Below are 18,924 nucleotides of genomic sequence, written 5' to 3'. Positions count from 1 at the left end.
GGAGCTGGATGGATATTGAATAGCTGCATCTTCAGCACCTCTTTTAGACATTCAGGTGTCTCATACATAGCAGAGTTAGGCCAAACAGGCAACGAGGCGAAGAGTTTCCTCAGGGTTATCTTGAGAAGAGAGCTGCCGTAAATCATAGTGAAGGTCAAGCACTGTGGGCTGACAGCAGAGTGCACCAAGGGTCAAACACACCAGGGGGACACACACCTCTGAGCTGTGAACAAATAGAGCAGGGCTGCTCCTCCCTCGCCTCCTTACTCCGTTTTCAGACACCAGATTCACGTCCTAGTTTTTACTTTTTATGTGTCACCTCAAGTTTTCCAAATCTTGTTGCAAAAGGGGTGGCCTTGTTTTTCACTGTGCTCAAATTTGTCTTCATGCAGAGTTTGCTCTGTGTACTTTGTGTCCTAGCTGCCCTATAAAGTGCAGTGTCATAGTGGAGTTTTGTGGAGTAACGTGCCTTTTTGTGGACCACATGAAGCTCTCTTTTTACAGCAGGGTGAGGACTTAAATCTGCAACAGAATAAATTAAAAAAAACACACAAAACATGCTGATAAAAGGATACAGCAGCTGTGTTCTTCTTCCTGTGCAGACAAAATCAAATAACCGTCCTTGTGTACAACCATGGCATGCCATAACCTCAAATTAATGTCTGTTAATTAGTGAGGGAATTCATCTTGTGTGAGTGTTTTGAGTTTGAGTTATTTGTCGATGATCTCCTCAGTTTTAAACGTTATCTAGCTGTATTTACTTTAAAAACTCCCCCCTGTCAATATTCCTTGAAATCTCGACCCAATTCTAAACTTTCAGCTTTGTGCAGAAAAACAATCCAACTGAGTCTCTGGAGAATTTAGCAATATTTGCTTTGAACAGCAGGTACTTTATAGAACATGTGGAGTAACATTCAGGCAGGGGGATCCATTGAATTTGAAAGCATGTGGCTGGTGTACAGATCTCTACGCAACACTCACACCTCCAGGCATTAGTTTAACCCTCCACAGCAGTCCCTTTCCGTCCCATAGCTCTCTCTTCCCTCTGCCACTTTCACATTTCCAGTCTCACCTGGATTCACAAAGGCAGTCACAACGGCAGAGTCATTTCAAATCTTTTTTCACCACCCAAAAGAGGAGAGGAGGCAGCTCGCAGCCACATCACCCTCCCCCACTGAGTCATATAGTCCTCTCAGTCTCTGCTGACTCCAAGTCCTCCTATAAAAAACCACGCAATATCTCATCTCTTAGCTCCTATTTCGTTTTGTTCTCATGGCATTTTTATTTTAAATATGTCGTCGCAGGGACATTCTCATATAGCCAAATGTAGCAGATGTAATGCAATGCAATTGACAGATGAAATTGATTTACTATTATTAGCTTTTTACAGAATATGTTTAGTATGTGTTTTGGTTTTGTTTTTAGGTAAGTAATAACATACATAGTGGCCTATATGCACAGTATAGAGTCTATTACCTGAGATAACAACACACACATCCCAGAAGTAAAAACAAATTCATTGTAAAGATGTTTTTTGGAAGAGTAACTTAAACACACAAATCATTTCAGCTGCTATATAAATAAATCTATATAAAAAGGGCACCCTAACTTGTTTATTTCCTGATTTTGGCTGTACATTTCAATGGGGACTACATTTCCCACAATGCCGCTGTGCCTTCGCGCCTTGCGGTTGGTTGAGAGGGATCGATGACGCCGAATTCACGCGTGCCGTTAACCTTGTGCTGCAGTAGTGTTAAACCTGAAACTCGGCGTGATAGCAGTGTTTAAACTTTATGTATTTATAGATATACTGTCGGCAGCATTGTTCGGAGTCATGAGTAGATATGTTTTACCGGTTTCTGTGTTTGGAACAGTGGTTGGATGCGCTGTTTTACTGAAGTGAGTAACTCTTCATTATATGACATAAGGCCACTGTGTCAGGATTGCACATTTTAGACTGTGTGTGTGTGTCACATCTGCAGCTGGTACGAATATGCTGTCAGATTCAGACACAATATGTTGAATGATGATATCTAATACACAGAATATATAAACTACAGGTAGTCAGGTGGGTCAGGTGGTCTAATTGTGTCAAGTCAATGAGGAAGAATTATTATTATTATTATTATTTTCCATTTTCTTTCATCAGGAGCAATTCAGGGTTCAGTATCTTGCACAAAGACACTTCGACACTTGACTTGATCTGAATAGTGGACAACCCAATCTACCCCCTGAACCACAGCCGCCCCTAAAACTGACAAGAGACTGTTAGGGTGACCTCTGTTCACCCAATCATAGTTAATAAGGCTATTGGGAATTCTTTGTTTTTTCCATGTTACTTACTTAAAGCATAGAAATAGGTATTTTTGCCATTTAGCACCCACAGTTTGCAGTACTACCATGGTAAATATGAACACCTGATTATGTCACTTATGATCAAAAAATAGCAAGTCAACATTCCCACAAAGCTCTCACCAGTGACTAAAAGTCAGTCCCAGATTTGCTCTTGTGTGGCGCCTTCTTGCTCGGTCACTCTCTCTTTTTCTTTTCTCGGCTTCTTCCGTCAACGACATTATGTCTATTAAAAATTGCTGAGCCTGTTACATTGGCCGCTTGGCGACAGCGCGCAGAGTGGGAATGAAAGAGGCACTATTCACCTGATTACACGTCAGTGTAGCATCAACATGTAGTATCAAAATAGAAAAATAATAAAAAATGACACGAGTGAAACAACAACAACAAAACACTATTTGGTGCCTGTCATAAAACTGAAGTCACAGCTGGATTAACCTGTGAGTGGGGGAGCCGTTTGAGTAGAACTGAGCTGGCCCTTATTAACCTCCATTCTTCCTCCTCTTTACTTAATTTGTACGGTGTTCCTTGTGTGAAATCCCAAGTTTGCTCTGTGGTAATCTGATTAAAATACACAACATTTATGCAAGACATAAAGAGAAAGCTAAAAAAAAAAGATATCCTAAAACCAGGTGTTGTCACAGGCACCCTCTTTATGAAATATCATAGCATGAATCTCACAGGTGTATTAATGATAGCTACAATCCACTTAGTGGAGGCCCTGCTATTGTGCATGCTGGCTCACTGTTACACTTAATGGAAGTGAGCTGTTATTACTGTTGAACTGTAAAGTCCATCTGCTGTGCAACCAGACCATAAAGCAGGACCAAATTCAGCCAGAGTCCATGAAAACATGTATGCTGCACCAATTTCCAGTAATTTAGCCTTGAGTGGACTAATGCTTATTAAGATGTTACTTAAGAATAACAGCGATGTAGACCCATAACAGGAGCTCTCTAATGTACCGCTAAACATCTTCCTGAATAAATGCATTAAGCTAATTAATGGTTGAATTGAGGTTTGAGGGCTGTTATGTAACACACTCAAGTATAATAAACCACAATTGTTTGTGGTTCAAAGTAGATAAGATAGAAATTGAGAGAAATCCACAACGCCTGGTCTTGATGTTGAAATAGGACAATGATTTAGATGATACTGAACTTTATTTCATTCCTCTCATAGGAACCACATGACTGGAGGCCGGTGTCCCAGTAAGGCTACCATTAATGGGAAGACTGTGGTTATAACAGGAGCCAACACAGGCATTGGGAAAGCGACCGCCAGAGAACTGGCCCAGAGAGGTGTGGAGAAAATTGATGTCTCTGATGTGCCATAAAGAGACACTGTATATAAAAAAAATCTTCAGCAGTTATTTCGCTCTCAGTGACACACTCCTTTTCCCATTCCCACATCATCAGGGGGTCGGATCATTATGGGATGTCGGGACATGGAGAAGTGCGAAGCAGCCGCAAAGGAAATACGAGGCAAGACCCTGAACCATCATGTTTACGCGTGTCGTCTTGACCTGGCCTCCTTGAAATCCATCAGAGAGTTTGCAGAGAAAATCAAACAAGGTGAGGAAGCAGAATGTATCACACGCTGTGTTCAGTTCTAGAAATAAAGCACAGGAAAAGTTTCTTAAGTGTTATCTTTATTGTTTTGTAGAGGAGCAGCGAGTGGATGTGCTCATAAACAATGCAGGAGTCATGAGATGTCCAGCATGGAAGACAGAAGACGGCTTTGACATGCAGTTTGGAGTTAACCACTTAGGTACTTTGACTGAATGAAAAAAACAGGCAACTCTTTGTAAGAAAATACATTTAAATAATCTATACATTCTCATAAAATCTCTCTTAGTCCATCGCTACCTGATTCAAACAATTTCTGTCTTCCTTCAGGCCACTTCTTGTTGACAAATCTTCTTCTGGATAAGTTGAAAGAGTCCGCCCCCAGCAGAGTGATCAACCTGGCCTCACTCGCCCACCTCGTTGGAAAGATTGACTTCGAGGACTTGAACTGGGAGAAGAAGAAGTTTGATACCAAGCGGGCGTACTGTCAGAGCAAGCTTGCCAATGTTCTGTTCACAAGAGAGCTCGCCAAGCGATTACAAGGCAAGTCTACTGGCTGTTGCATATGTGGGCATGTGTGGGAGGGAGTGCGGCCTATGTTCTTGTTTGTAATTGGCCATTGGATATATATATTTTTAAACAATGCTGTATGTGTGCGTTTGTTTGTGTGTGTGTGTAACAGGCACAGGAGTTACAGTAAATGCTGTACACCCAGGCATTGTTGCCACGGAGCTCGGGAGGCACACGGGCATGCACCAATCAGCGTTCTCGAGCTCCATTCTCAGTGAGTATCCTACTTCCCTATTGGATTCTGAATTTAGAGAAATCAATACGTGCTTACCTAATGCATATGTAACAATTAGCTCAGGATCTATGAACTCTGATATGCAGCACTTGTCTGCTTAGTGAATTTTCTATTCTTATCGACTTGCTCTGTATAAATAAACTCGAAGACAGACTGTAGTTCTGTTTCCATTCCACAGAATGTGAACTTTAGAGCTGCAGCTGAAAAACAAAAGAAACATTCATTTTATTTTCACACTCAATAGATCATCATTTCAGGGATGTTAATTCGCAGTTACTTCCTACATTCATTGATATGCATCAAGTAAGCTGGATTTCAGTTACATAAAAGTTTATTTATGTAACTGTATCCATGTTTATTATGTAAATGTTTGCATCTGACTGGTTTGATTAAAAATAAAGCTCCATATTTCTATGAGAACAGGCCCTGCTCTATTTTCAGAGAGGCTGAACAAATACATGAGTCTGAAATAAACTTTTATGTAACTGAAATCCAGCCATCTTTATGCATATCAATTAATGTGTGAAGTATCTGAATTCATTAAGCAAGAGTATTACACAAGACGGCATGCTTTACCATGACTGTTGGCATGACAGTGATGTGGTCAGTGCCAGTATTATGGGGAAGTTCACCTCTCAGTGCAATATTGCGATTATACAACAGTTATCAACAAAATAAAACTTATAATTCACATTCACATGTATTCACATCATTTACTTGAGTAAAAGGAGCAATAATACCACACTGTGAAAATACTTTGTTAAACACTAAAATGTTACTTGAGTAACAAACAAAATTATTTCAACCAAAATGTGTTCTAAGCATTAAAAGTGAAAGTACTCCGTATAGAAAAATGGCACTGTGACCGTTATACTATTTTTATTTTATTGTTAGATGATTATTCATGATCCAAAATGAGACATAAGAAGCCCTTCTTTAACTATTTCAGATACTGTTGGGTAGTCTCTTAACATAATATAATCATAATTATGTCCATAACAATGCATTGTAATTCAAAAGCTCATTATGTGTTTTGTATGTCAAATCCTCATGTGTAAAGTAATATGAATATGTAGCTAAAAGATACAATATTTCCCTCTACAATTGAAATACACGTATAATACACCACAAGTTTTGCTTTGTAAATTACAGTACAGAAGCATGTTACACTATAAATGGAGTTAAAACAAAATCACTGTCTGGTTTTTACCTTCCCTAAGCCCAATTATGTTAATATATGCAGAATATATAATTTATTTAATACAGTACACTTAAAATAAATCCTCTAAAATCAAAGTACACTAGTGCTGTTGTTGCTGATGCAGCTTCTCGTTTTAAGAAAAAGTGAATGTACTTTTTATTTTGGAGTGAGTATTTTTTAATTACCTGCACTCAGGGGTAATAAAAGTCTCTTATTCCTCTGTGGGAAACACAGTGTTTATTATTGAGATCATTTACAGTCAGTGAAGAAGATAAAAAATCTGCAGTGTGTGCCAGATATGGAAATTAACAATTTCTAACCGATGCACATTCATGTAAGTGTTTCCATAGCCCAAAGACAACAACATGAATCTAGTTAGTACTTGTATTGGTACTTGACACTGGCCAATTAATTTGATAAAGTACATATGTTCTGATGGACTCTAAAAGATTAAAACCGTGCTGATCCGACTGACTTTAAACCAACAAACCCTTGCTCTCCACCAACTCCTCTGTAGGTCCCTTTTTCTCCATGTTGGTTAAGAGTCCAGAGCTTGGAGCCCAGCCCAGCGTCTACCTGGCCGTGTCCGAGGAGATGGAGGGGATGACAGGAAGGTACTATGATGTGATGACAGAAAAGGAACCAGCGCCTCAGGCCCTGGATGAGGAGGCAGCTCGCAGGCTGTGGGAGATCAGCAGCAGGCTGGTGGGTCTGGAGGAGGAGGGACAGTCCGCCAAAGTTGACCCACTAGCAGAAGGCTAGAGCGAAGCTGCACAGACAGAGCCGGCGCAGACACACGGACAGAGCCCAGGACCAGCTGTCGGTGCTGTCGGGTTGTAGGTCTGCTTTGGCTTCTGGACCAGCAGAAGATAATGGCCCTTTATGGATTCAGCTGTGCCAGGCTCTTTGGAACAATTAATTGTCTGAGTCTGTATTGTCTGTATAATGGCAGTCTTTTGTACATGTCTTTATGTTCCTGCATCAGGACATTTTCTTGTATGACAAGCAGTCTTTGACAATGGACTCTTGACTCTTTGTTTAAAGTGAGACTACGTCACTTTTTAAAGAAACAAAGGGAATTTTGTTCATGAAAAGTTGAATTCATTGCACTCTTAATTCATTTCTGTACACTCTGGGGTTTTGCTGAGACAGCTGTACCGGGTCTGGTATGACTAGTAGCTTATGATGTGCTGTGTGTGTGTGACTCTTCACTACTTGTGCTACGGTTACGCAAGGTTTTAGCATTTCGTTACAGAGTCTCATTTTAAGTTTTTTTGCATTTATTCCAGCACTTTGGAATAATGTTATGAAGTGCTAAATACAAGTTTGAGATGAATGCACTGGGTGGGGTTAAAACCGGAGGGGGCACATCTGAAAAAACAAAAAACATATTCAATCTTTTTTCCATCTGCAAATCAAAATCTCACCAACTGTTCACAAGACGTCAGACGTCTCTTTTGTTTTCTTGCCTAATGGAACCGTTCACACTTAAAATCACATGCATACACATAAACACAGACAGTGTTAGCATGGTGTATTTCACACAGAGACATCAGGAAGACGAGTGAGTCAAGTGTCTGTGTTTACAAGGAGAGATATTCTTATGCAGCTTAACTGCAGGTTCACATTTAGAGTAAATGCAAATGGTTTTATCGTCTTAAATACAACCAGAATATGATGGCAGGTAGCGCCATCTGGCTGCCAACGACCGTTAAATACAGACTAATACTTTTAAATGTTTGAACATTTCTTTGTGCAGATCTTGTGCTGACCATTTATCCAGGTGTGCAGTTGAATGTGGCTTTGTTCTGTAATATTGGAGGCCTTTAGATTTTGTTCATTTACATATATGTTTATTACATAACATTCACATGCTGATCTATCACAGAAACAACATCTGCTTTTATATCAGAGTTGTGTTCCTGTTGTGTGCCTGGTAATTCAAAGCAGATTGCTCTGAACTGCAGTGCAAAGCCTCTACATTACAATCTCACTACAACACTGACAACAAAAGCAGCATGCACATTAATTTTCATAGTGAACTTGGATGCTTTCACACTAAAATAATGAAAACTAATAATAAGTAGAAGAATCACACTCAAAAGGGTGTGCCATGAAACAATAATGTGAAGTATGTGATTTGTAGCAGAAGTGTGAAACAATGGAAAAGTACTGGAAGGTCATCTGAAGTGAACACGCCCTGGTAAAACTATCCGTGGTTTAAAATGTGCTCTTAAGTTTGAGCACTTCTGTGAGTATTTCTGATTTTGATCTTGTTTACTCATGCCTCCCAGAAAACAAATCAAGTTACACAAGCACTCATCTTACATTTCTAATCCTCAGTGCAAAGAAGAACATCCATCCCAAACGTATTTGAGGGATCCATTGCATAGGGCTTTTTCCAACAGCAAATCCCAAAGTACAGATCAATATGAGCTACTCTCTGCACTAATGCACACCGATCAGCATCGGCTCCTGAAACTGTAAACCTTGGATCGTTTATGTCAGGGTTGGCTTACCAGAGGAGACCCTAACTGGTGCTATCCTAGAAGATGATGGTTATTGTAGAGGCTTTTCTTTTGCTTCACAGACCCAAAAGTCCCCAGAGTGATGCTGTCTGATATAGTTTCTCCTTTGTGGCATTAATCAAATCAATCCTGACCTCTAAAGTCTGGTGCTCACAGTATTTTCTGAATTTTAACCTGACTTTATATGTATATTCTCCCTATTATTACATACCGTATTATGTCTTAAAGGTCCAGTGTGTAGGATTTAGTGGCACCTAGCGGCGAAGTTTCAGATTGCAACCAAATGAATACTCTCCCATACCTCCCCCTCTTCTTCTAAGCTTTTAAGAAAATGCTTAGGACCTTTAAAAAAAAGCAAAAGGCCATAACTAGATAAGTGTTTTGGTTTGTCTGTTCTGGGCTACTGTAGAAAAATGGCGGACTCCATGGAAGAGGACCCGCTCTCACTGTAGGTCTAGATGTAAGCCTCATTTTAAGACAACAATTCTTATTTTCAGGTGATGAAAACATACTAATGAATATTATATTCAATCCCTACCAATAAATACTCCCAAATCTTACACACTGGACCTTTAAAAAAAATTAGAATAGGTTTGTACAGTGGGATATTTGTGCTCTTGAACACACCCGTGACGCACTCCATTGCCCATAATGCATCGCTAAGGGACTGAGAAAGTAAACGTCCAAGGTACAGACACTTCGTGCAGAGAAAAACACCTAAAGGCTGAGGAGTCAATGTAAATGAGGCTCGTCAGACTGAAATAAGAGCTTCGTGTTCAGGTCGTGTCTCACCTCGGAGGAGCTGGACGGGTTTTGTTTTTTTTCTTTCGGCGCAACAAAACTAGCTCGTTTGTTTGAGCAGGTAAAACGACAGCAGCTAATTAAACTTTTAATGCTTTACCATGAAAAAAAAGAAAAGGTCTTTGACATGCAGATATCTGAATTAACTCAGGGCTTTCTTCACTTCCTCTGCATGATTTGTGTCACTTTAACTCATGTAAAAGGTGTTTGAACTTCTGTCTTAGAGCTGTTTTTGCACAGTTGCTGCCATTATAACCTTGATTTACTCTCATTTCTGTAAAGTCATGGCAGCATGTGCATACAAGTGCTTCAAAATCAAAGAGTATAAATGGGAATAGTTGAAGTTTTGCCAGCAATGACTGAAAGATAGTAATAAATTACCTTTTAGGTGAATTTAAAGGTCCAGTGTGTCAGATTTATTTTACAGAATATGACAGAAATTGAATATAATATGCATAACTATGTTTTAGTTAGTGTATAATCACCTTAAAACAGTAATCATTGTGCTTTTGTTACTTTAGATTGAGCCTTTTATATCTACAGATGCTGCAGGTGTCAATGGAGCCTGCCATGTTAAACCACCATGTTTCTAAACCAATCACAGTCTAAAGAATGGACAGAGCATGAGTGATGTCACCCGTAGGTTTCCGAAGCGCCACGAAAATACATGGTGGTTCTGCTTCTCATGCCTCCCAGCTAATCTAAATATCAGCAAAGACGTGGATCATTGGCAGGCCAAAGGAGAGCCACCTGTAATGACACTTACCTGTCAATCAAATGTCCACACTGTTAATTGTGTGCAACTTTAAGCCTTAATATCATTTAAACAGGTGAGTTAAAATCAGACTTAGTGCAGTTAGCCATTGGATCAAAGCCATTTTGTGAACCAGGCTTTAAACATGTTTATTTCTGCTGTGAAGTTGGGCGTTTTTAATATGGGATTACTACTGCATTGACTTAATTTTCCAGCCATGGAGGTTTGTTCTAAACACTGGCTCTAAATATGGCTCTTCCCATTTTTTAGCCACCACAGTTTCTCCTTCATGCTATGAAGAGGGTCAGCAACGACACTGCTAGATGACACAAAATCCAACACACTGGTCCTTTAAATATCTGGCTATCCTTATAAATATGAACATTAGCCTATTAGCTTCACCAAACTACTGCAGATGGCTATTGAGATGTAAATTTTTATATTATTTTGTGTGTGTTATCTCTCAAATTGCATTTACAGACCAGTTATGTATTGCATTCCATTAATGACAATGCCAGTGTGATTGCATCGATTTAACATGCGTTATTTAACAGCATGCCAGTGTGATTGTATCTGTTTTACATGCATTATTTAACAGCATGGCAGAACCAGGGAGAAAGAGTGAGCAGCTGCCTGAAGATGTCGGCACAGATGACTGTCTGACTTCATACACATACATCTACAGTCCAGATTTACTAAAGTAAGCATGTTCTTTTGCCCAACATGTAGCTGGTGTGCTCTTATTGCATTATTTTCCACACACAGGTGTCTGTAAATACATGTTTTTGTCGTCTACCTCCGGCTGTGACTGTTGACGTGTTTGCACGTTGTTTCTCAGAGATCATGTTGCTTTTATCACGGGTGGCGGATCTGGAATTGGACTCAGGATAGCTGAAATCTTCATGAGGTGAGAGGATTACCCGCCTGTTTCTACATAACATGCCCAGATCTGGCAGAAATGCCTATATTCATTCAAATTTCACCCTTCTTTCATCGACAGACATTATTGGTGCTTTTATCACGGTTTTGTCGAATACTTGATTATGATTGGCCGATTACTGCATTCGTCAGTCTGTTTTTTCTGTATAGCATACCGCTGCTATAAATAACAGACTGTTTCCAAGGACACATTTCTGATAGACTTTAGAAGACCTCAGCAGATGCAATAAAATAAATCTTTGATCAATAAGACAAGTTTTAATCAATAATTAGAGACAAAATAGACATGCAGTAAGCGGGATAATGTACAGTAAGTGGAAATAAACCCCTTCAGGGTGATTCAAGATCCATCTGTTTCAGGTTCCTGCATCACCCTATCATGGTTTATTTTTAGTGCAGTGGCTGTCTCTTTGTACCTTATCCCTACATGTATAGTTTAGGAATAAACCTGTAACATGTCGTATCAATGCTCTGTCAGTGTTATGTCATTACTATACTCTAAAACAGTAAAATGTTTGAGTGAGATAATATGTGAAGGAACTTTAAACCTTCTGGTTGTGTTATCTGACACACTGAATTTCATCATTCTGCTTGTGTGACAAAGTTGAAATGGTTCAATAATTTACTCGTGCCACAAATAGTTATTTAGTAATTATCGCAACTGTATACATCTGTTGGTGTCTCTGCCTCATATTTCGTGTGATTGTGGCCTTTTCACCTTGTTCCTGTCCTTCACCCTCTGTCCTACCAGTTTTGTCAGAAGTTACTACCCTTTTCTCCCTATCAGCCTTATTCATGCAGTCATTACACATTCATGTTCTAATCAGCACATTACAGCATGTGCTCTTTAATGTTACCACCTTCTCTTTTTCTTTTTTTTCAGGCACGGCTGTGACACAGTGATTGCCAGCAGGAACTTGGACAAGCTCAAAGAGGTTATTCCCTACACCCCATCTTACCCCATGACTAAATATTAATGTGCTGCCCTCATGTAATGTGATTGTGTGTCTCCTTAGGCAGCTAAAAAGCTGTCTGCTGTGTCAGGGCGTCGCTGTCTCCCTTTGTGTATAGATGTGAGGAAGCCTGAGACCATCGCAGCTGCTGTGGACGAGACACTGAAAGAGTTTGGACGCATAGACATCCTGATTAACAGTACGTGACCTCGCCTGGACATAAAAGTGTTAAAGGTTTTGGTTTACTTATCAACTTTTCAGGAGATGTATCTGTCTTTATCTTCTATCATTGCACCCTAGTCTACAAACTGTTACATCATTCAAAGATTATTACCGTAGTTATAAAATTAAATCTATTCAATCTCGGATTTAATGCTTTTATCAATTATTTTTGGAACATTCAACATTTTTCTTGTCTTACATATGATTTTCATTCATTCAAAATGGCCTTAGTCAAAGTCACAGTGCTCTTTTTTTTGACAGATGCTGCTGGAAACTTCCTCTGTCCGGCTGCTGCACTCTCTTTCAATGGCTTCAGGACAGTCTTGGAGATAGACACAATGGGTACATTCAACACCAGCAAGGTGGTTTATGAGAAGTGGTTCCAGGTACAGTGCATTTTCTCTGTCTGTGTAACATAAAGTTTCTCAGTTAAATGTTGAAGAGATAAAAATGTGTTGTTTATAACCTCATAGCACTAAAATGATACTGTATCTTCAGGAACATGATTGGGTTACTGGGCAACACATTTCAATAAGATTCACTCTCTGCAGTTTACCCTGTTCACCAAAAGAGGACAGTAAAGCTTTCAGATTACAGAATGCCTTCTCATCTCTAAATGGGTTTCAAACTGCTGCCTAAGCTCTCTGAAGCTGATTTGATTATTTACTCATTGTATCGATTTTGAGCCTCCTATCATTTATGCGTGCAGAATCATGGTGGCAACATAGTCAACATCTCTGCGACACTCGGATACAAAGGACAGGCCCTGCAGGTGCATGCTGGCTCTGCCAAAGCTGCAAATGGTAAGAGCTCTTTTTTACTGTGACTGTGTAATGATATGGAAATGAGAATGTAATGACACAGTGTTGCCTCTTCTGTCCTTAGATGCTATGACAAAGCACTTGGCTGTGGAGTGGGGGCCCAGTGGGGTCAGAGTCAATACTGTGGCTCCAGGTCCTGTCTCTGGCACAGAAGGCTTCCGCAGACTGGGTAAAGATTTAACACAATATTAACAAAATCGACAAAGTGGCTAATCGTTGGGTTATACATTCAACAAGTAGTCCTTTTATTATAAACAATGGTTTGATTGATTGAAGCATATATAATGTAACAATATAACAATAATCACTTTTAGATAAATTAATAGCTAATAGCAGTTATTGTAGTGGCACTCCAACGACAAAAAAGTCACCTGAAGGAACTTGAAAACATTTCCATGTAGTGGTGCAAAAAAAAAAAAAAGGTCTTCCATTAGGTATGCGTTCGATGTTTTATTCATATGCAGATTAAAAAAGACACCTAAAAAAGACGGATGCACTGAATGAATGATGTGAAAACGAGCTTGTAAGTATGAAAAATAAAACTATGATTGGACAAAAAACCTGCACAGGCATGCATACGGTTGAAAAACTGTGTGGCTTCCCCATTGCCTAATTCTCTCCAGCTGTTCACCTGTGACTCCCTTATGTAGGCTACGTGACTACTGTTATTTTCTTCCTATGTGGTCAATTACGCAGGTGACACAAGAATATTTAATCAACTTATCACACAGAAGATAAATCTTAGTGGCTTGTCCAATGCTCCAATATATTGCATTTGGTTTGGACTTTGACAGACGACAACCAGGATCCACAAGGGGAAGTAACAATCTTCCTGTGTCCTGAGTCCTGTGACAATCGTTGTCAATCCTGTAACAGTGGTAAGTACCCCTGAATCCATCTGTGGCAGAAAAGATCTGAGAGAAACTGAACTTGCCTCCATCGCTGTTTGGTGTACAAATCACTTTCCTTGAAAAGCCTTGGTGGTAAAGCAGGTTTGCTTTTCAACAAAAGGATGTGATTTGGAGGTTCAAGATTGTCAGGATCATCTGAGATCTTTGCGATGGGATGGTCATTCAGTATGGCTTCTACCTCACACAGAAAAGTGTATAATGTATATATAATCATCCACACTTTTCTGATCACACAAATGATTCTTTGCCATGCTCCACCATGATGTGATGCATCAGGAGTGTTGAGGCTTTATTTTCTAGCAGATTGAAGTAATGAGTATTGTATTTTTCTTGTGATTAAGAGCAGGTAAAGCTTCTTTTTATCACTCCAGATGTTCTCCTTTTCAAAGTAGTTCTTTCATCACTAAACTTGTTCACTTGACAGTACTGAATGATGGCACTTTGAGCTGTGTCCACATCCTGAGGAGACAAGGTTTGACCACTCAGTGTGGCTCTGAATCTTTGCATCTTCTTTTCCACTTTGTTCTTTTGTTGAGGTGTGTTGAGTCTGCTGCTGGACTGGACAAACTTGTATTTCTTTTCTCTTCTGATTCAACAACTCCAACATCATTCTCATTTGGAGAAACCAAGTGACTGAGGTCTTTAACCGTCTTTAACCTTCCCCGTGAAGAGCAATATGCTATCAACTGATTTGTTGCGTTCTGTACATCCTTGCTGTTGCATCTGGTGCATCAGTATTCACTGTAGCCTCTCCTCTGACCTCTGGGTTGTGACTACTGATAGAAACAGAATTCACAGTGTCAAAAGGCCATCCTCTTTTATTCTTAAAAAAAAAGTCGGGCCATGAATCCATCTGCCGCATATAAAGATACTGGCACCACACGAGAGGCCTCATCAGCTGGATTTGTGTCAACATATCTCTATAGTAGCTAAAAAGAATGAAAGTACTTTGTGACTTTCTGATGTACTCCCTCACTGTTGAGCTGTCAGTCCAGAATACAGAATTTTCCAGCTCCAGTTGCACTTCTGCCTTCAGCATCCTGTCACCTTGCACTGTAAGCACAGTGTCACTTTCTTTAATGGAGAAACTTGTGCATTTCCACATCTAGGGATACCAAGACTGACCTACTGTTGCCATTTCACCAGCTGAAACCCTCCAAACTGACATACCACTGTGGCTTCTGCCTGTGATGGCAGGGAGCAGTCATCCACATAAAAACTGTGTTTGATGGTGTCAGTCACTTATGTTGCTGCTCTGTTGTTGAACGGGCACAGCAGGGCAATGATATTGCACCAAACAGATGAGCTGTTCATCCTGTATACAGTGAAAGGTTGTGTCAGTTCACCATTTGGCCACCACAGCAAGCGAAGCAAGTCTGTGTCCTGTTTTGCCAATTTCACTTGATGATACATTGCCTTTATGTCATCCATCACTGCTACAGATTCTTGATGAAGCCTGGTCAGAACTCCAAGCAAAGAATTTGTCATGTCAGGTCTCTGGAGTAAGTGACTGTTTAGTGACAACTCTTTGAAGCAGCGCACCGCAGTCTTTCCTGTCCTTCCGCTTGGTGTTCTGGCACCCTTTCTGCATATCCTTTCTTTATGGCATCACAGACAAACTGACTGACCATTTTATGTTTTCTGTTGCATTAGAACAAGGGGCCCTTGACATCCTCCTACTCCACTGGTGGCCATCCAAGTGGCTATTCTTTGCTCATGTGTCCTTGCTCTTTTCTATCACACTACAGGGGGAGATCAATGCTATCCGCCTTTCTTTCCACTCCATGCTCAAGTGCTCTGATGGAGGGTCTCCATCAAAAGTTGGTATATCCCTTAAAGGTAATGATAATAAAGACTGTAGAGCCTTTATATTGTTTTGCCTTTCCATGATGAAGGTTATCTTGGTCCATATTGGTTGGCAACAAACCAATGGGTTTTCATGTGAAAGGCGTAATGGGTTCCTTTGTTTGGGATTCAGAGCATGAACTTTTGGTTCAACTTCCTGTGAAAAAGTTTCCTTTGGCCATGCCCCAATGGGCACTGCAGCTTTGCTGCCTCCTATTGGCTAATGCTGGAACTGATTGTTTGAACTTCATGGAACAAATCACATAACAGAGGGTCTGAGAGAAGGTTTTCATTTTAAACTCTCCAGATATGAATTCATTCCATTTGACTGAGCTCTGGAGCTCTGTACATCAGAGCCTTTGAACTTGAGCACAGAAAGCTTTGCTGTGTGGGCTGGAGTTTGACTTTGTAACTCAAGCAATTCCCTTTTTCATCTGACTTGCTCTTCCTGAGCCTCTAGCTCATGCCTTTCTTTCTTTGAGAGCAGCTGCCATAGCAAATAGAGCAGTCCTTTCATCCTCTGCTTCAAGGCATGCAGAGGAGGCTGATGACCCTGAAGACGTATGGCTATAGCAGCAACCTAAAGTTTTAGAAACGCTGTCCCCTGGACCAATCTCATGACCGATCACGGTTGGTGCAGCATTACCATTGACTATAGCTATTTTTGCATCTCTCCCTGACATCAGGCAACCACTCCTTCATTTTTTTGCATTATTGCTTTGCCGCAGTTCATTTGTGTTTATAAGCCATTTGTTTTGTTTTAACATTTCATCCTGCGGTATTTGTGGTTTCAATGATTCATGCAAATCTATTATTTCCGCACTAGTTTTAAAAAGGTTTCATACTTGGTCTGCACCTCAGCTATATTTTTGAAAGCATCAAATTCCTTTGTTATTCTGTGGAGTTTCTTTATCCAGGAATTCCTCTAAATCTTTTTTTATTTAATAATATTTTTGCTTCTAATGTTTTCAGCATGAGTCTAACCAGTCTTTTGATTGACAGGTGCATTTGCTTCTGCATTACTCATTTTGATATTGATAGAGCAGAGGCACCCATCCCATCTTTATTTACAGTTGTAGTAGGATTTAACAGTATCATGGTTGTGAGAAGGCCAGTCTCTTCCACACATCTTGTAACAGCTGTATGATGAATAATCCTATTGTGACTCTTCAGTGTGACACCCTGAGCTGTCAGTCACTGTCGCACATTACCGTGATCAGTCATTTGAAGCGTAGTTGTTCAACAAAATGTAACAAATAAAAAAACGTCTGACGAAACTTGAATCTTCCAGGAATCATACTTTTGACGCTGAGAAAAACTTGGTGCACTGAGTGAATGGCGTAAAAATGAAGATGTAAATATGAAACAAAACTACTCTGATCGAACAAAAAACCTGCACAGACACACATATATGGTTGAAAAATTGTGTGGCTTTCCCAGTTCCTAATTTCCTCCAGCTGTTTACTTGTGACACCCCTATATAGGTCTATGTCTACTGTGATGTGTCAGGGGTACGGGTGACATAGCAACAACAATATTTACCCAACTTACCACACAATCACATACATACACCCTGTAGCACACGTCAAAATTGGATACAACAGTTGTAATCCATTCATAAGGACATTGGACCATGTTCCACTTGAGCTCATTTGACAGGGCTATGGGTGTACATCAGACAGAAAAAATGTGGGGAACCACGTATATGTACAGTTTAATGTTTTAAAGGAAGAGTTCTGAGCTTTTTTTCTTAATTCAATCTCTCAGGTGGCCCCAGAGGGGAGGCGGCTGGCGCGTTCGAGTCCATTCCCTTGCAGCGAGCAGGCAACAAGACAGAGATGGCCCACTGCACTCTTTTCTTGGCCAGTCGGGTCTCCTCCTATGTGACCGGAACCATCCTGGTGGCGGACGGCGGGGCGTGGTTGACCTCAGCTAATGACGTCTCCATGCTGTTGGGTATAGCCTCCTCTAAATCTGCTAAACTCTGAACAGGGGCTCTCCTGTCCTCCTCCTGACCCAGGTGTGTAGGAGGAGGTGCAGCTTGAGGTCCAGACTGTATGACCGAGATTGTGTGCTGATGTGTGAAAGTTAAATTGATTGTTTAAAAGGCAGGATTGAAGTATAACTCACATTAATCCACTCTTATTTTCTTTCAGGTTATTGGTCATCTGAAAAGAAAGGAGACAAGTAAATGCTGAAAACATCTATAGTACCGATTTCTACATGTTTATACATTACATGTATAGTATGTGTGGCTTATCACACTTACTGTTGCCTTAAGACTTTATTCCTGAGTGACTGGAGACGCTAAACACTATCATACACTTATGTACTTACCTTTACAATCTTTATAATGACCTAATTTTATAACAATTCAGGGCTCACCTATGACATTATTCCCTATTACTGTGTCTTGTCATCATGAATTTTCATGCATGGTGGTGTTTATCAAATGTTATTTAATGTGATTTTTTTCTGTACCTCATTAACATAAAACATGAATAATTACAGTTACTACTGTTTGTTTGTTTTGTATTAGTTTTCTGTCCAAACAACTGTTTCCTTCTTGCTCTCTGCGGTTACTAATTGTCCTGAATTTACTAAAGCTTAAATTGTACCTATAGGAAGCTGGCATGTGTTTTTAATGGGAAATTTGATTACATTGATAGTTCCCTACCTACCTATGTGTCAGGACTCTTGGTGTCTGTGAAGGGTCACAAGTTGATTGAAGAACAAAACAATCAACCCCCTTAAAATCTGTGAAATTAAACAGTTTTTGGAGAAAATGTGTTGTGGTTGAGGTACCTGTGTAAAAAAATAAATAAATAATACCACTATTAGTCAGCTGGGGGCGCCAAAACATTACAATTGCAACCATTTAACACAGTTGTTAAAATAACAAATCTCCACTGTCTGCTTGAGTTCCCCAGCTATTTTACATTGATTTATGTTATATTATATCAGCAGCTGAGCAATAAGTTATCACAGAAGCAGCCTTTTAATCGGTGAACCTGCTGCTTTCACAGCCCACCATATATACCCTTGCTGAAGTGTCATTGACTCCCTGATAGTTTAAAGCTCCTTGTAGCTCACCCTGAACTTTGACCTCTGTGTGAGGGGCTGCCACTCTCACATATGAGTGAATGCCAAAAGGATTCACATGTTTGAAATATCGGCAAAAAAACCCAAACATAAATCATAAGGTTGCCGGATGATAGCTGCTA

The 18,924-nt window shown here is 40.0% G+C and overlaps 2 protein-coding genes across 6 annotated transcripts; both read left to right on the top strand.

The window, feature by feature from the left end:
- Window positions 1-1,706: 1,706 nt before the first annotated feature.
- LOC104919686 (retinol dehydrogenase 13) lies at window positions 1,707-7,262 on the top strand. Its single transcript, XM_010731754.3, has 7 exons — window positions 1,707-1,899; window positions 3,535-3,653; window positions 3,771-3,926; window positions 4,018-4,122; window positions 4,251-4,463; window positions 4,603-4,704; window positions 6,444-7,262. Exons 1-7 carry the CDS (start codon window positions 1,835-1,837, stop codon window positions 6,686-6,688), a joined length of 1,005 nt encoding a protein of 334 aa, XP_010730056.3. The 5' UTR covers window positions 1,707-1,834; the 3' UTR covers window positions 6,689-7,262.
- Window positions 7,263-9,024: 1,762 nt separating this feature from the next.
- decr2 (2,4-dienoyl CoA reductase 2, peroxisomal) lies at window positions 9,025-18,214 on the top strand. Of its 5 annotated transcripts, none has more exons than XM_019272705.2 (11): window positions 9,025-9,316; window positions 10,572-10,709; window positions 10,848-10,916; window positions 11,832-11,883; window positions 11,965-12,100; window positions 12,385-12,509; window positions 12,833-12,926; window positions 13,009-13,113; window positions 13,739-13,822; window positions 17,468-17,656; window positions 17,857-18,214. In XM_019272705.2, the coding sequence occupies exons 2-11, from the start codon at window positions 10,609-10,611 to the stop codon at window positions 17,889-17,891; spliced, it is 990 nt and encodes a 329-aa protein (XP_019128250.2). In that variant the 5' UTR covers window positions 9,025-9,316; window positions 10,572-10,608; the 3' UTR covers window positions 17,892-18,214. The 5 variants fall into 5 exon arrangements, with proteins under 5 accessions (XP_019128250.2, XP_019128249.2, XP_019128251.2 ...); XM_019272704.2 differs by having other exon boundaries at window positions 9,029-9,316; window positions 10,608-10,709; XM_019272706.2 differs by having other exon boundaries at window positions 9,031-9,316; window positions 10,608-10,709; window positions 17,468-17,720.
- Window positions 18,215-18,924: the final 710 nt, after the last annotated feature.

This window comes from Larimichthys crocea, chromosome XVI (genome assembly GCF_000972845.2).
Source record: "Larimichthys crocea isolate SSNF chromosome XVI, L_crocea_2.0, whole genome shotgun sequence".
In the NCBI taxonomy this organism is placed as follows: Eukaryota; Metazoa; Chordata; class Actinopteri; family Sciaenidae; genus Larimichthys; species Larimichthys crocea.
This window is presented reverse-complemented; position numbering and strand designations above follow the sequence as displayed.

Coding starts and splice junctions, on each gene's coding strand:
- decr2 (XM_019272705.2), top strand. CDS start 10,609: ATGGCAGAACCAGGGAGAAAGAGTGAGCAGCTGCCTGAAGATGTCGGC. Junction 10,917..11,831: donor ATAGCTGAAATCTTCATGAG/GTGAGAGGATTA, acceptor CTTTTTTTTCAG/GCACGGCTGTGACACAGTGA. Junction 12,510..12,832: donor TTTATGAGAAGTGGTTCCAG/GTACAGTGCATT, acceptor TTATGCGTGCAG/AATCATGGTGGCAACATAGT.
- LOC104919686 (XM_010731754.3), top strand. CDS start 1,835: ATGAGTAGATATGTTTTACCGGTTTCTGTGTTTGGAACAGTGGTTGGA. Junction 1,900..3,534: donor GGATGCGCTGTTTTACTGAA/GTGAGTAACTCT, acceptor TTCCTCTCATAG/GAACCACATGACTGGAGGCC. Junction 4,705..6,443: donor GTTCTCGAGCTCCATTCTCA/GTGAGTATCCTA, acceptor ACTCCTCTGTAG/GTCCCTTTTTCTCCATGTTG.